This window comes from Neoarius graeffei, chromosome 12, assembly GCF_027579695.1.
Source record: "Neoarius graeffei isolate fNeoGra1 chromosome 12, fNeoGra1.pri, whole genome shotgun sequence".
Lineage (NCBI taxonomy): Eukaryota > Metazoa > Chordata > Actinopteri > Siluriformes > Ariidae > Neoarius > Neoarius graeffei.
This window is the reverse complement of record NC_083580.1, coordinates 23,708,170-23,724,873: the sequence shown is the minus strand read 5'-3', so window position 1 is coordinate 23,724,873 and position 16,704 is coordinate 23,708,170. Positions and strand designations below refer to the sequence as shown.

Here is a 16,704-nt window from a genome sequence, read left to right as displayed (position 1 = left end):
TTTCACTCTGACGAGCCCATGGACTCTTCTGCCGTGTCCGAAATCGCTCCCTACTTACTACATAGTGGGGACGCCATTTTGTAGTGCTGTGTGAAACCTTAGTGAGGATTATTTACACTCAAAGTATCCCACAATGCATCACGAAAAGTAGTGTACAACCGATGGTCACGAACCAAAGCAATATATCCCATCATGCATAGTCCTCTGTGTAGTAATTCCCTATGTAGGGAGTAGTGAACGAGTGAGCGATTTCGGACACAGGGCAGATTTTACATAGAGCTGAGTGGTTTGGGTCCCGCGCGCGCGCGTTTGCTTTGGGGGTTGAGGCGGAACCGCGTGCTCTGTTTATTAACACGTAATTGTTTATAGTTTATAAGTCGTTTGTAGTTCCGACATTTTAGCTTTTATCTGTTACTGGCGGAATGTGAAGTTGCCACATTGCTGCAGAAATTAGCTAACAAACCTGAAAACACACCGCACACGTGAGACGGACATGTAAATCAGCAGGTGGGTTTTGTTTTTCCACATGGATTATAAATTCCCGAGTCAGCTTTTCCCGCAGTTTTATCTGAACACCCCCCAGGCTTTAGAGCCCAAGCATGATTACGGACACTGTGGCTCCTATGGACAGCTGCTCGAGGCAACCAGGGGTCCATTTCAGGTAAATATTCAGCAGAAGTGTTACAAAATATAGACTAATAAGGTTCATATCAATACTAAACCTTTCTTTTTTTAAATTTTTTTTCTGTTAATGATGTTAAATGAATTGGGATGAGATTCATTCATTAAAATGTGTCCATGTGATGGGATCTTTCTTTCTTTCTTTCTTTCTTTCTTTGTTAATTACTTTTTTCTTTTTAAATTCAGTTTTAGACAAACAGATATTCAAGAGCAATGTTTTGGGAAAAGGATACACAACTAACATACAGCAATTTCTCAGTTTTACACCTTACACATGGTTTAGGTTGACATGCAGAAAATGATCAGGTCATTCATCATCATTTTTTATTATTATTATTATTATTATTATTATTATTATTATTATTATTATCTAGCCATCCATCCATTATCTGTAGCCGCTTATCCTGTCCTACAGGGTCGCAGGCAAGCTGGAGCCTATCCCAGCTGACTACGGGCGAAAGGCAGGGTACACCCTGGACAAGTCACCAGGTCATCACAGGGCTGACACATAGACACAGACAACCATTGAAGGCCTCTGCATGCTCTTGCGACAAGGCTTTCGCAGACAGCTTTTCGCAGACAGTTGTAATTTATCGTTGAGCGGGGAGTAATAGGCGTGCGCGATGTTATTCACTGCCACAACGCAAGGGGGCGCGAAGTCGCTAGGAGTAGTTGGTGGGTGTGGTTAGTGGAGTGTTTATCCTCCGGTTACTTATAATGACTAGAACTGGAGTCGTATAGATGTACGTACTTCCTCGATCAACCGCTCTTCGTGCTGCTCCATCTTCACTCGTGTTTTTAAAAATGGCGGTCGTGAAAACAAACCAAACCGGGAAAGTAGGGAAGCAGAAGTGCGTGTAGAGTGGACCAATCAGAGCCCTCTTGTCTCCGGCGCTGTCTGCGGTGGTCACAATTTTTGGGAGGTGTGCGCAGAGCGTCTGCGAAGGGGGGGGGCTTCGCAGACGCCATCTGCGAGGACTGGGTTGTCAGCATAAATTGGCCTTCACATTCACACCTACGGTCAATTTAGAGTCACCAGTTAACCTAACCTGCATGTCTTTGGACTGTGGGGGAAACCGGAGCACCCGGGGGAAACCCACGGGGAGAACATGCAAACTCCACACAGAAAGGCCCTCGCCGGCCGCTGGGCTCAAACCCAGAACCTTCTTGCTGTGAGGCGACAGCGCTAACCACTACACCACCGTGCCGACCCTCATCTCATCTCATTATCTCTAGCCGCTTTATCCTGTTCTACAGGGTCGCAGGCAAGCTGGAGCCTATCCCAGCTGACTACGGGCGAAAGGCAGGGCACACCCTGGACAAGTTGCCAGGTCATCGCAGGGCTGACACATAGACACAGACAACCATTCACACTCACATTCACACCTACGGTCAATTTAGAGTCACCAGTTAACCTAACCTGCATATCTTTGGACTGTGGGGGAAACCGGAGCACCCGGAGGAAACCCACGCGGACACGAGGAGATCATGCAAACTCCGCATAGAAAGGCCCTCGCCGGCCACGGGGCTCGAATCCAGAACCTTCTTGCTGTGAGGCGACAGTGCTAACCACTACACCACAGTGCTGACCCTATTATTATTAGTAGTAGTAGTAGTAGTAGCAGCAGCAGCAAAAGCTATAGAGCGGCTACAATTATCGACACCTTAAAGCAGATACGCGGAACCTTTATTTTTAAATACATTTCTGAGTGGATAGTATCTCCATCCTTGACTCTTGTATGCTGCATAAGTGGGACTATAAATAAATAAAAATAGAGCAGCTGTAGGTGTTGCAAACAGAATTAAGACAAAGAGATGGTTCCTGGTCAGGTGCAGTTGGATGAGAGTGATTTTATCTGGACCTAGTTACAGTACCAGTCAAATGTTTGGCCACATTTTCTAATTCAATTTTTTTCTTTATTTTTATTAATTAAGACACTTTCTGTCTAAAAGTAATGGACGTCGTTTCTCTTTACTTAGTTTAGCGTTTCTTGACATAAAATGGATTACTACAATTATGGAATAGGGCTATTTGTTGTATTTTTATTATTTATTAGGTACTGTTTGAGCTCAAATGCAGTAAGAAGGCAAGAAATTGCAGTAGAGCAGCGGCTACAATTATCGACACCTTAACGATCTTTTGGCCGTTGCAAAAGTAGAAAAGAATTTCAATATGTAAATTGTGGATGAATAGTGAGTCAAATTTCCACTGGAAGGAAAAAAAAAGTTGATTCCTGATTACTTCGTGTATCAGATCACGTGACACCGTTCCAAAATTATCGACACCTTTGTCCACAGTTATTGACATCTCTAGATTTTTTTTTTTTTAAATCAGTACGTGGTATTAAGTTAACAAAACATAGTTTTTATTTAAAATTTGTTTTACATAGACTTAAATTTAGTACAAAATATATTTTATATAAATATATGGATGTCGGTGCGTACGTAAATGAAGTAATTCTGATGTTTGTAAACAAATGAACTGATAATGTTTAACCTTTCAGAAAAGCTTTTTGTTCCACTTTCTAAGTGTTTTCGTAGATCAGATTTTGTTAATCATTCGTTGTTTGTATTCATTTCTAGTTTTGTGGTTTACCAATAAATGTCAACATTTATTAACCACATGAAAATCCAGGTCAAAGGTCGCATGTCATTCCTCGAACCAAAACTTTTATATTTTTACATCTAAAAATATAAAATGTCTACTGATATTGTACTATGTGATAGATATTTACAACAAACTGCAAAAAAAATTCTGAATGGAATAGAAAAATCTGAATATTTCAAGCATGTAGTTTTTTTATATGCTAGGAATTTAATTCTGGTCTAATTCTATTGATTCCAACAGGATTCCAAGCGCCATAAGCATTCCATTTTGTTATGAATCAGAAAAAAAAAAAAAAATCAATCACCGCACTTTTAAAGTACTTCATCTACTTCAGCAACGTTATACAAAGATCGATCCATAACAGTTGTAAACGTCACTTAATTCCACAGGGTGCCGATAAGGGTGGACACTGGTGAAAGTGATCACTGTTATCGAAACATCAAGTGACTTCTCAAATGTGCTTTTAGATACAAAATGGCGAATGAAAGCGTAAGAAACAAAGGTTTTGACCAGGAGATCATGAAATATCAGTGAATTTGATCAGTAAAAACATGTCCATGATCTTTCCACCGTGCTTACCCATGATAAAGTCCGGGTTTCCTTCAAATTGCTGATCGTGCTGAAAAAAATTCCATCTCGGGTAACGAGCTGTGTCATCAGATGACAAGATCAAAGGGCAAGGTGGGTCTTCTGGTTGATTTGATTAACCAGTAATAACTGTTGTAACTGAAACCTTTTGTAAAATTGTTTTTATTGGTAAATCTGAAACGGTGTCGATAATTATGGACTGTCGATAATTATAGCCACTGCTCTAGCAGCTGATTAGTTATTGATGGAATTTCTCTTTCTATTCTGCATCACTTAAAGCTGTACTGCCTTTCAGATTTTTCAAGTGTAGGTCATAAAAAGAATTTTCCCCGACACCCAATTATTTTTGTTTAGTGGACCGAAAGCTACTGAATTCAAATCACAGACTTCCAATTTTATTAGGTTTTTTTAAAAATAGAACAATTAATGAATTTTGGGCCACGTGGCCTTAAATGCGCCACCATTTTTTCCTGCTTCACCGTGACGCAATACAACATACTACATCATGCATCACGTGGTGGGCTTTCGCCATTTGCGCAAGGCATTGTGGGATACAAATTTGAAACGGAACAATGGAGGACGCGAACGAAAGCGTGAAAGACCGACTACAGTAACGGAAAGCGAGAAGAAAAGACATTATGTTGTGAAGGAAAGGAAACGCAGGACCAAACTAATAAATATCAGCGAGCATCTCGGTGTGATCAGCTGTTCGTTTAGCGACAGAATGACGTAACGGTCAGTGCACGGTCAAGGTAAACCTGTAGATGGCAGTAATGCAACATTTGGATTTTCCGTCATGCGGCATCCAAAGAAGAAGGTAAACCTGCGCTTACGCACCCGGACTTCCTCTGTCTGCTTGATTGTGTGAAGCGAGTGATTTCAGGCACATTATTTGCTAGGGGAATCTCCTCAAATGAAATAACTTCCCAGCCACAGAATGGCCTGGGTTTTTTTGAGATATTACAGAAATAAACCTATCACGATGACCAAATTTCAGAGGGAACTAAATTTCACCGATTTTTATGAAATCAAAAGGCCGTCTAGTTTGAACATCTCTGAAGGCTCATGAAAAATTAACACTCTCTTTATTTTCTTGTATGAAACACAAATTGTTTACATTTGGTCTTTTTATATTTTGTACTGTTTGGATTTCTTTTTTAACTATTCGTGATTTTGAGGTTGATTTAAAATGTATTTTATATTAGATGTGTGGCAAGTTATGTCTTACAAAAGAGAGGTTAAAAAAAAGACAAAATCAAACCAATTCTTTCATGTTTAGGAACAGCTTTATCTTGGTCAGGTTCATGGTGGAGCCAAAGCCTGTCCCTGTCCTAGAAACACTGAGAGTGAGGCAGGAATACACCCTGGATGGGATTCCAGTCCGTCACAGTGTGCTGCGCACACAACGAGGGCTAAATTTACAGTAGCCATTCGACATACCAGTGGTGTTTTTTGTTTGTTTTTTCCACACCGGCCCATGGAGAACAGGTTCTGCTGCTGAGCCCAAAATCGGATCCGGTTAATAGTCAGATAAAACTGTCAAATATATTAAGCCTTCATAAAATGGTGTGGGTTTAGAATGTTCACAATTCTGACTTTAAATGATAAACTCCCTAAACAGGAACCCCATTTCATGTAAATAATTTTCCAGTACCATGTTGTGATCAGGGGCGGCACGGTGGTGTAGTGGTTAGCGCTGTCGCCTCACAGCAAGAAGGTCCTGGGTTCGAGCCCCGGGGCCGGCGAGGGCCCTTCTGTGCGGAGTTTGCATGTTCTCCCCGTGTCCGCGTGGGTTTCCTCCGGGTGCTCCGGTTTCCCCCACAGTCCAAAGACATGCAGGTTAGGTTAACTGGTGACTCTAAATTGAGCGTAGGTGTGAATGTGAGTGTGAATGGTTGTCTGTGTCTATGTGTCAGCCCTGTGATGACCTGGCGACTTTTCCAGGGTGTACCCCGCCTTTCACCCGTAGTCAGCTGGGATAGGCTCCAGCTTGCCTGCGACCCTGTAGAAGGATAAAGCGGCTAGAGATAATGAGATGAGATGAGATGTTGTGATCAAGATATGTAGGGATGATGATTTTCCGTTGTTGCCAGTTCTGCGTCTCCTCTTTCTGTAATAAGAGATGGGAAAACGTTTCCATGTTAGTCTTGGAGTTCTGAAATCCATAAAAACAAAACTTGAGCCATTTTTTTTTTTCAATTTCTACATAATTATAGACTTTTTCAGGTTCAAATTGGGAGTGAGAGAAAGAAGGTGAAGACATGTATGGCATCACCTCCACTGAAAGACATCAAAATGAATTAAGACATCATATCAGGGCTCGACATTTAACTTCTTAATCTATTTGTCCAGTCGGACAAGCAGCAAGATTTTTCACTTGTCCTGACCATAACGTTTTTATTATGTATTTACTATTTCCATGAAAGGAAAGTGATTAACAAAGTTTATCAAAAAGCAGGTATAATTATGATTATGCTTTTATAATTTTTCAGTAAAAATCAAACTTTAACAATAAACAGAAACTATCTCGTGCCTCATTAATGGTGTGTGTGTTGTGTTAACCCATTACCTGATCTGCAGTTTTAAAGTGCATATCACGGGTAAATTCAGGAGCAAGATCAATGTAATTCTCCTATTTTATATTTGACCAAAGTTTAATATCTGTCGCATTTTGTGCAATTTTTTTTACCTTGCACAATACCAGAAAAATTCAGTTGAAATCAAGCCGTTTGAGGCGAATTGGTCCGCCTCTGAAAAAACTTGGCATTTGGATTTCCCGGCAAACATTGATTTTTGTGACGTCGTGTGCAGGACGCCTCCCTCTGAATCCTACGTCAGCGCTGGTTTGTTTATGAGAAAACGACCTGGTGGTTTTCTGCAAATTTCTTCAACGTTATCACGTAATTATTAAAATGGTTAACAGATGTATCATAGGAGGGTGTAGCAACACCAATCTTGATGGGATTAGTACTCAGCGTTTTCCAAAAGACCGGACAATATGAGAGAAATGGGAGCGCTTGGTCTACACAGGCTGTGCACTGAAACCGTGCAAAGCTCTCACAGCCTGCTGGCGCTTCCGCAGGTAACGTCACGAATCTGGCTCCAGACTCCCTTGGGATTTTTCCAGACGCATTTTATTTTTTCCTGCTCTAGACAGATGGCCTTGTGCAAAATTACCCTTCTGGATGAGTGTGTAAAAGGACATAGTTTCATATTTAAAAAAAAAAAACACGAAATTGGTCCAGAATATGCACTTTAAGAGTCAGACTCTCCCAAAGTCAAAGCTTCTGGAGGAAATAAAGTTAAATCTGTCCGGCCTTTCGATTTCATAAAATTGGTGAAATTTAGTTTCCTCTGAAATTTGGTCATTGTGATATGTTTATTTCTGTAATATCTTTTTTAAAAAAAGTAATTCTGTAGTTGGGAAGTTATTTAATTTGAGGGAATCCCCGAGCAAATAATGTGCATGAAATCGCTCGCTTCGCGCAGTCAAGCAGACAGAGGAAGTCCGTGTGTGCATGCGCAGGTTTACCTCCTTCTTTTGGGTTTTACAACAGTTGGCATCCAGTGTTGCATTACTGCCATCTACAGGTTTACTTTGACCGTGCACTGACAGTTGCATCATTCTGTCGCTAAACGAACAGCTGATCACACCGAGGTGCTCGCTGACCGCCGATATTTATACTGTAGTCGGTCTTTCAGTTTCATTCGCGTCCTCCATTTCCCTCTCCTGTTTCAAATTTGTATCCCACAATGCCTTGGGCGAACAGGGAAAGGCCACCACGTGATGCATGACTTAGTATCTTGTACTGTGTCATGGTTAAAGGTCTCATTGCATCACTTTTTCATTAATTGTGCGGTGATCTCTAGTATGAATGAATGCCCTGTGAGCCGGTTTTGGTGAAAAAAAAAAAATGCTGTGGTTCTCCTGTTTCAGGCTGTTCTAGTTTGGTGGAGGAGTGGGTGGCGGGAGAGCGACAGGATTTCAGCTCTTACTCATATATTAATATTCATGACATCTAAACGTGTTGCCTCCGATTGGCTAACAGCAATCAGTAAACGTGTTACCTCTGGCTAACAGCACTGTGACGCTACCTCCAGTGGGTCAGGACAAGCGGATGTGGGTGTCTTTGTAAAAACGGTTTTGATTGGCTATTATGGTCTCGACATCGATGTTTTGACCAATAACAATGTAGATAACACGAATTTTACATCACATTCAATGAGATTTAAACAAGACTAAAGATGGCGACTTACAAATAATGTGTAAACATCGTTGGAGTTAAAGTTTGAACAGTATGAAGGAACATACCCCAACCCCCCGAAGTTAATTAAAAAAAAAATTCTCAACGGATTTGGCATAATATAAAAAGGTCGTTTTTTTTTTAACTCAGAAAAAGCGGAAATCCGCCGAAAAGCAGAAAACTCTCATCCCTGCCTAGCTTGTGACCATGTCATGCATGCTAACGTGGAGAATATGAATACCGTATTTTCTGGACTATAGAGCGCACCTGTATATAAGCCGCATCCGCTCTATTTTTAAAAAAAAATTAAAAAAAAAAAGATATACAAGCCGCACCGGGCTATAAGCCGCAGATATCTATGTTGAAAAATTAGATATTTACTGCATGTACAGAACGATTTTGTACTGTAAATGTACATGTATGTACCTGAACAGATTCTTTCCGAACAGTGCCTTTTAACACGGCAGCAACTTTGCTGATTAAAACGGAACAGAACCAAGAGAAAATAACCGGTATTTATTTACCTTCATTTCTCCTGTGTTTGAAACCACAAGTCACTTTAATCATCTTTGCTGGATTTGAAAATAATTACCAGTTAGTAATTTGTCGTGCGTGTTCTATCTGCTAAAGATCTGCTAATTCTTCTTTGCGTTGATTTTCCGTCTATCTTATTTTTGATTCTACTTCCGGTTAGAGCGCCCCTAGCGGTGGAAGAAAAATCCACCGAATAGCCGCACCTTTGTATAAGCCGCATGGTTCAAAACCTAGGAAAAAAGTAGCGGCTTATAGTCCAGAAAATACGGTATGCTATTTTGTAACAAAAACCTTCGAACAAAAATGTCATGTTTTACTTGCAGCTTGTGAGCTGGTGGTCGATCGTCTTGACGGCACAGATCCAGGGATTAAAAACAACCTCGAAGCAAAACCACTACTGAAGGCACCGAAGTTTGAAAAGTCACTGTGGTTGAAATGATCAGAACACAGTACTAACGCTGCATTATACTTCGCTGGTGGTGTTCCAAAGATAAATTCCAACCATTTCTTCTTCACCTCTTCTATCTTGGGCAAGAAATGCAACGTTGATGTGTTACTGCCACAAATAATACAGGCATGAACTTGTTCAGCCATGTTTTCAACTTGCTGTTAGGTCCTCTTCGTTAGCTACTGACGAGATGGGCTCTGCTATCTCTCCTCGTGCTTAAATCCGAACTTTCTTCCCGTGGGCGGTCGCTGGGCAAGGTGGGCGAGGCCATGAATGCTAATTTTCGAAGTGACGCAAGTTCATAGGGCTTTTTCAGATTTGCTCGTTTTTCCGACTGTTTTCTTTCATAAGCTAATACAGGGAATGGGAGTAGAATTACATTTTCGCATGCATATGCAACTTGGAGTGAACCATGGTATTTCAGAAAGAGCCAGTATTAAACGTTTTTGGTGGAAGGGCACCTTTTAAACAAAAATAATGTTTCGGGTGTCGGGGAAAATTCTTTTTATGACCTAAACTTGAAAAATCTGAAAGGCAGTCTACCTTTAAATCTTGATTAATCCCATAAAACTTGAAGTATAAGTTAATTTCAAGAAATTAAACCAAAAGCAAACAAGTTGGACGTGAGAATGGGGACAGAATCACGTTGTGAATGAAAATAAACCGCAAGTGAGTTCAGCACTGGTAAAATTCCTGTGAAATATTTTACGACATTTGTGATGGTTAATGTGTAGCATACCAAAGAATAATACAATGAATGTCCGAATGAGATGAAGATTCACCACAAATATTTATTTTATTGAGGTATTTGATCACCATTTCTCCAGTTTTGATGAATTCAGAGTCTAATGATCCGTAATTAGATATTACGGCGTGGTTATTTTTACACACATACCTGCTGCACTCGGCTTTCCCGGAGTTTCGTAAACAATAACAAGGCCGGATCACTGAGGGGATTGAACTAGCTTTGTTGGAACTTTATTGATCTAACTCTTGGATAATTACTAATAAAAACTATGCAGTTCAACAAATATTGATCTCGTCCCATCGGACAGGCAGATGCAGATTTGACTCGTGATGGAACCATGTTTTAACTCCGTATATCTGCTTGTATCTCAGAGTTGTGTTGGGGGAGAGACTCCATTCCTGTTTCAGCCCCAGCATAAGGTGGACGGAGAGGTGTGGGTCCCCACCGAGCCGATTGTAACACCGCTTCTCCCTCCCAACCAAGGTAGTCTGCAGCTCTCACACTGCCCAATCTGCACAACATTTCCTGTTTCAGAATTCTTTAAACTCAAAATGCTCCAAGTTTGCTCCCAGTCCAGCCCACTGATGACCTGATTTCACAGTAGTGCTAGCTGAGTTTCATTCTTAATTCAGTTAATTCAAATTAATGTTTGAACACGATTTTTCAAATGTCAGGGGACTGCACATACGGTGGCATGCAAAAGTTTGGGCACCCTTACTGAAAATGTCTGTTACTGTGAATAGTTAAGTTAGCAGAAGATGAACTGATCACCAAAAGGCATAAAGGTAAAGATGAGACATTTCAGCGTTTTCTGCAAGATGTGTGTATTATTTTTGTCTTGTACAATTGGGGAGTGAAAAAAGCAAAGGAACACCATGCGAAAGTTTGGGCACCCCAATACATTTGTGTTCTCAGGTAACTTTTACCAAGGTTCCAGACTTGAGTTAGCTTATTGAGCTGTGGCTTCTTCAAATTCTTCGTTAGGAAAGGTCAGATGATGCAGATTTCAAAGCTGTATAAATTCTCTGACGCCTCAAATTTGTCCCTAAAATCAACAGCCATGGGCTCCTCTAAGCAACTCCCTCGCATTCTGAATAATAAAATAATTGATGTTCACAAAGCAGGAGAAGGCTACAAGGACGTAGCAAAGTGTTTTCAGGTAGCTGTTTCCTCAGATCGTAATGTTATTAAGAAATGGTAGTTAACAGAAACAGTGGAGATCAAGGTGCGGTCTGGAAGATGAAGAAAATTTTCTGAAAGAACTGCTCGCTGGATTGCTAGAAAGGCAAATAAAAACCCCTGTTTGACTGCAAAAGACCTTCAGAAAGATTTAGCAGACCCTGGAGTGGTGGTGCACTGTTCTACTATGCAGCGACACCTGAACAAATAGAACCCCAATTCCAAAAAAGTTGGGACGCTGTGCAAACTATAAATAAAAACATAGTATGAAAATTTGCAAATCGTGGAAACCCTATATTTCGTTGAAAATAGTACAAATATAACATGTTGAAACTGAATTTTTTTTTATTGTTTTTTGAAAAATGTATGCTCATTTTGAATTTGATGTCAGCAACACGTTTCAGAAAAGTTGGGACGGGTAACAAAAGACTGAAAGAGTTGTGTAATGTGGGAAAAAAAACAGCCACCTAATTTGGTTAATTGGCAACAGGTCAGTAGCATGATTGGGTATAAAAAGAGCATCCCAGAGAAGTGGAGTCTCTCAGAAGTAAAGATGGGGAGGGGTTCACTGCTCTGTGAAAGACTGTGCGGGCAAACAGTGCAACAGTTTTTAAGAATAACATTCCTCAATGTAAAATTGCAAAGGATTTGGGGATCACATCATCTATGGTACATAATATCGTTAAAAGATTCAGAGAATCTGGAGAAATCTCTGTATGCAAGAGACAAGGCTGAAAACTGACATTGGATGCCTGTGATCTTCAGGCCCTCAGATGACACTGCATTAAAAACAGACATGTTACTGTAGTGGACATCACTGTATGGGCTCAGGCACACTTCAGAAACCCATCGTCTGTGAAAACAGTTCATTACTTGCATCCACAAATGCAAGTTAAAGCCAAATATAAACAATATCCAGAAACATTGCCACCTTCTCTGGGCCCGAGCTCTTTTACGATGGACTGAGGCGAAATGGAAAATTGTCCTGAGGTTTGACGAATCAAAAGTAGAAATTCTTTTTAGAAATCATGGACACCACGTCCTCCAGGCTAAAGAGGAGAGGGACCATCTGGCTTATCAGTGCACAGTTCAAAAGCCAGTGCCTGTGATGGTATGAGGGTGCATTAGTGCACATGACATGGGTAGCTTGTACATCTGGGAAGACAGAATTAATGCTGAATGATGTATACATGCTTCAGAGTGATATGCTGCCATCCAGACAAAATCTTTTTCAGGGAAGGCCTTCCTTCTTTCAGCAAGACAATGCCAAACCGCTTTCTGCACATATTAAAACTGCATGGCTCTGTAGTAAGAGTCCAGGTGCTAAACTGGCCTGCCTGCAGTCCAGACCTGTCTTCTATTTAAAACATTTGGTGCATTATGAAGTGCAAAATATGACATGGGAGACCCCAAATTATTGGGCAACTGAAATTGTATATCAGGCAAGAATGGGACAACATTTCTCTTTCAAAACTACAGCAATTGGTCTCTTCAGTTCCCAAATGCTTAGAGTGTTGTTAAAAGTAGAGGTGATGCAACACAGTGGTAAACCTGCCTCTGTCCCAACTTTTCTGAAACGTGTTGCTGACATCAAATTCAAAATGAGCATATATTTTTCAAAAAACAATAAAATTGGTCAGTTTCAACATTTGATATGCTGTCTTTGTACTATTTTCAATGAAATATAAGGTTTCCATGATTTGCAAATTATCGCATTGCATTTTTATTTACAGTTTACAAAGCGTCCCAACTTTTTTGGAACTGGGGTTGTATGACCTTCATGAGAGAGTCATCAGAAGAAAACCTTTCCTGTGTCTGAGCCACAAAATTCAGCGTCTGAAGTTTGCAAATGAACATCTAAGTAAGCCTGATGCATTTTGGAAACAAGTCCTGTGGACTGATGAAATCAAAATACAACTTTTTGGCCACAATGTGCAAAGGTATGTTTGGAGAAAAAAGGGTGCCAAATTCCAGGAAAAGAACACCTCTCCAACTCTGAAGCATGGGTGTGGATCGATCATGCTTTGGGGTTGCGTTGCAGCCAGTGGCACAGGGCACGTTTCATTGGTCGAGGGAAGCATGGATTCGAACTCTGGAAGCAAACATCATACCATCTGTAAAAAAGTTGAAGTTAAAAAGAGGATGGGTCCTACGATAAGACGATGATCCAAAACACGCCTCAAAATCTACAATGAAATACCTCAAGAGGCACAAGCTGAAGGTTTTGCCATGGCCCTCACAGTCCCCTGACCAAAACATCATTGAAAATCTGTGGATAGATCTCAAAAGAGCAGTGCATGCAAGACAGCCCAAGAAACTTGTAGAACTGGAAGCCTTTTGCAAGGACAAATGTGTGAAAATCCCCCAGGTAAGAACTGAAAGATTATTAGCTGGCTACAAAAAGTGTTTACAAGCTGTGATACTTGCCAAAGGGGGTGTTACTAGGTACTAACCATGCAGGGTGCCCAAACTTTTGCTTCAGGCCCTTTTCCTTTTTTGTCATTTTGAAAATGTAAAAGATGAAAATAAATTGTTTTTGCTTAAAATATAAAAGGAATGAGTCATCTTTAAATTTATGCCTTTTTGGAAATCATTTCATCTTCAGCTTGCTTAGCTGTTCACAGTAACAGCAGTTTTGACCAGGGGTGCCCAAATTTTGCATACCACTGTATTTTTTTTTTTTTTTTTTTTTTAATAAAACACCCTTTTTTAACTTTAAACTAAATATAAAGGAAATCACAACCTTTTTTAATTTGATAGGTGCCTGTGAGCAAGAAGGTCCTGGGTTCGAGCCCCGGGGCCGGCGAGGGCCTTTCTGTGTGGAGTTTGCATGTTCTCCCCGTGTCCCCGTGGGTTTCCTCCGGGTGCTCCGGTTTCCCCCACAGTCCAAAGACATGCAGGTTAGGTTAACTGGTGACTCTAAATTGACCGTAGGTATGAATGTGAGTGTGAATGGTTGTCTGTGTCTATGTGTTAGCCCTGTGATGACCTGGCGACTTGTCCAGGGTGTACCCCGCCTTTCGCCCGTAGTCAGCTGGGATAGGCTCCAGCTTGCCTGCGACCCTGTAGAAGGATAAAGCGGCTAGAGATAATGAGATGAGATGAGGTGCCTGTGATACTCCCAAACACTACAGTCATGGCCAAAAGTTTTCAGACTGAGACAAATTTTGATTTTCAAAAAGTTTGCCGCTTCACTGTTTTTAGATGTTTTTGTTAGATGTTTCTGTGGTATACTGAAGTACAATTCTAAGCATTTCCTATGTTTCAAAGGCTTTTATTGACACATGCATCAAATTTTATGCAAAGAGTCAATATTTACAGTGTTGACCCTTCTTTTTCAAGACTCCTGTGATTCGCCCTGGCATGCTGGATATCAGCTTCTGGGCCAAATCCTGACTGATGGCAACCCATTCTTGCATAATCATGTCACAATTTTTGGGTTTTTGTTTGTCTACCTGCTTTTTGAGGACTGACCACAGGTTCTCGATGGGATTAAGATCTGGGGAGTTTCCTGGCCATGGACCCAAAATTTCAATGTTTTGTTCCCCGAGCCACTCAGTTATCACTTTTGCCTTGTGACCTGGTGCTCCATCATGCTGGAAAAGGCGTTGTTCATCACCTAATTGCTCCTGGATCGTTGGGAGAAGTTACTCTTGGAGGATGTTTTGATACCATTCTTTATTCCTGGCAGTGTTCTTGGGCAAAATTGAGAGTGAGCCCACTCCCTTGGATGAGAAGCAACCCCACACATGAATAGTCTCCGGATGCTCTACTGTTGGCATGACACAGGACTCATAGTAGCGCTCGCCTTTTCTTCTCCGGACAATTGTTTTTCCAGACGTCCCAAACAGTCTGAAGGGGGCTTCATCAGAGAAAACAAGTGTTGCCAGGCAAAATAAACCTCGCCCGGCAGCACTTATTTTACACCTATAATGGTAATATTTCTCAATCATCAGCTGTCAGGTTATAGTCCTATGAAAATCCATGACCTTGAGTTTGACATTTGTTATTCAAGGTCAAAGGTCATGGTGCCAAATGAAAGCCCATACGGCACTTCCTAGAAGTTAACAGTAAACATCTGTCTACCATCAACCGTTTTCAAGTTACAGCCCTCTGAAAATCCATGACCTTGAGTTTGACCTTTGAAGGTCAAAGATCACGATGCCAAATGAAAGGCCATGTGGGAGTTCCTGTATGTTCATAATAGTAAACATCTGTCTATCGGCAACCGTTATTGAGTTATAATGGAAAATGTTTTGTTGAAAAGGTTGACCTTTCCAGTGACCTTGACCTTCACCTTGACCCGATTACCCGCAAAATTTATTCAGGTAATCTGAATAACCATTGTCCACCTACCCTGAAAATTTGAAGTCAATCGGTGCAACCGTCTAGACGCTAGATTTTTAACAGACACTCAGTTTGAAAGAAAACTATGAGAGAGATGCTACATGATGGGTTATCAATGGAAGCAGAGTTGAAAGATGAACTTTTAGGAATTAGTTTGAAGTAAATATGAAGGAAGAGATCATGAAAAGAACAATTTTGACCTTTTTGGTGACCTTAACCGGATGACCCTCAAAATGTTGGAGGTTCCAAATTTGAGACCAATGCCCATCTTTTCTGAAAGTTTCATGAAGATTGGTCCAGCTGTTTTCCCGTAACGTTGCTAACAAAAAAAAACACACAGAAACCCCACTGAAAACAATATCTCGCACCCTTGGTGGACTCCGTCCTGGGCGAAGTAATAACTTTACCCCAGTTCTTTGCAGTCCAATCCCTGTACTTCCTGCAGAATGTCAGTCTGTCCTTGATGATTTTCTTGGAGAGAAGTGGCTTCTTTGCTGCCCTTCTTGACACCAGGCCATCCTCCAGAAGTCTTTGTCTCACTGCGCATGCAGATGCATTCAGGCCATCCTTAAAAAAAAAAAATCCCTTTCCTGTCCACCGGGTGAGCAAAACAATTTTCAGTCGGGAGGGAGGGATTTATTTTTAAAAAATTTTATATATATATATATATATATATATATATATATATATATATATATATATATATATATATATATATGTATATATGGATGGATGGATAAGAAATCGCAATGCTGTTTGCTTTTTCTTTCAGTACTTTTTTATTACAAAAGCAGACACATTTAATAAAATGACAGTTTAATCAACTGAAACTTGTACAAAAACTTTAAGTTAGCATTTTAAATGCTGACTGCAACATTTGCAAAACTTTTACAAAGGTATTTAACCCTTTGGTGACTGACCCCTTGAAAATGGTTCCTCCAGGAGCCATGACGTTTCAGTTGTCAAGACAACGAAAAAACTAAAATACAAATACAAGAGCATTTTGTTTTGTGCACAAGAGCATTGTGACGTATCTTTCTGTTTTTGTATTTTAGTTTTTCCGTTGTCTTGACAACTGAAATGTCATCGTTCCTGGAGGAACCATTTTCAAGGGGTCAGTCACCAAAGAATGTCTGACGCACGGACTTTTTGTAGTTCTAAATCGATCGTTAGGCCTAGTTCGGATAAAATTACACTATTAAAATGATCACTGAATGATTTGTTTTTCTGAAACTTTACTCTTTTGTTGTTCGCTAGAATGCCATTTTGCGATTTCACACTTAAGCAAAATTGAAAACTCCGGATCGCCTTCCTTCATGGTGGCTGC

At 40.6% G+C, this 16,704-nt stretch overlaps 1 protein-coding gene across 6 annotated transcripts in view; it reads left to right on the top strand.

Annotated features, from left to right (window-relative positions):
- Positions 1 to 254: 254 nt before the first annotated feature.
- Positions 255 to 16,704, top strand: part of taf1c (TATA-box binding protein associated factor, RNA polymerase I subunit C) — a 92,033-nt gene continuing 75,583 nt past the window's right edge. For 5 of the 6 annotated variants that reach the window (XR_009655717.1, XM_060935707.1, XM_060935708.1 and 2 more), the window contains exons 1-2: positions 255 to 661; positions 10,223 to 10,334. Coding sequence is in view for 4 of the 6 variants with exons in the window: in XM_060935707.1 (XP_060791690.1) it covers positions 527 to 661; positions 10,223 to 10,334 (247 nt within the window). In the remaining 2 variants the exon portion in view is untranslated. Of the gene's footprint in view, positions 662 to 10,222; positions 10,335 to 14,372; positions 14,966 to 16,704 lie in introns of those variants that run through there. The other variant, XM_060935709.1, reaches the window with a different exon arrangement.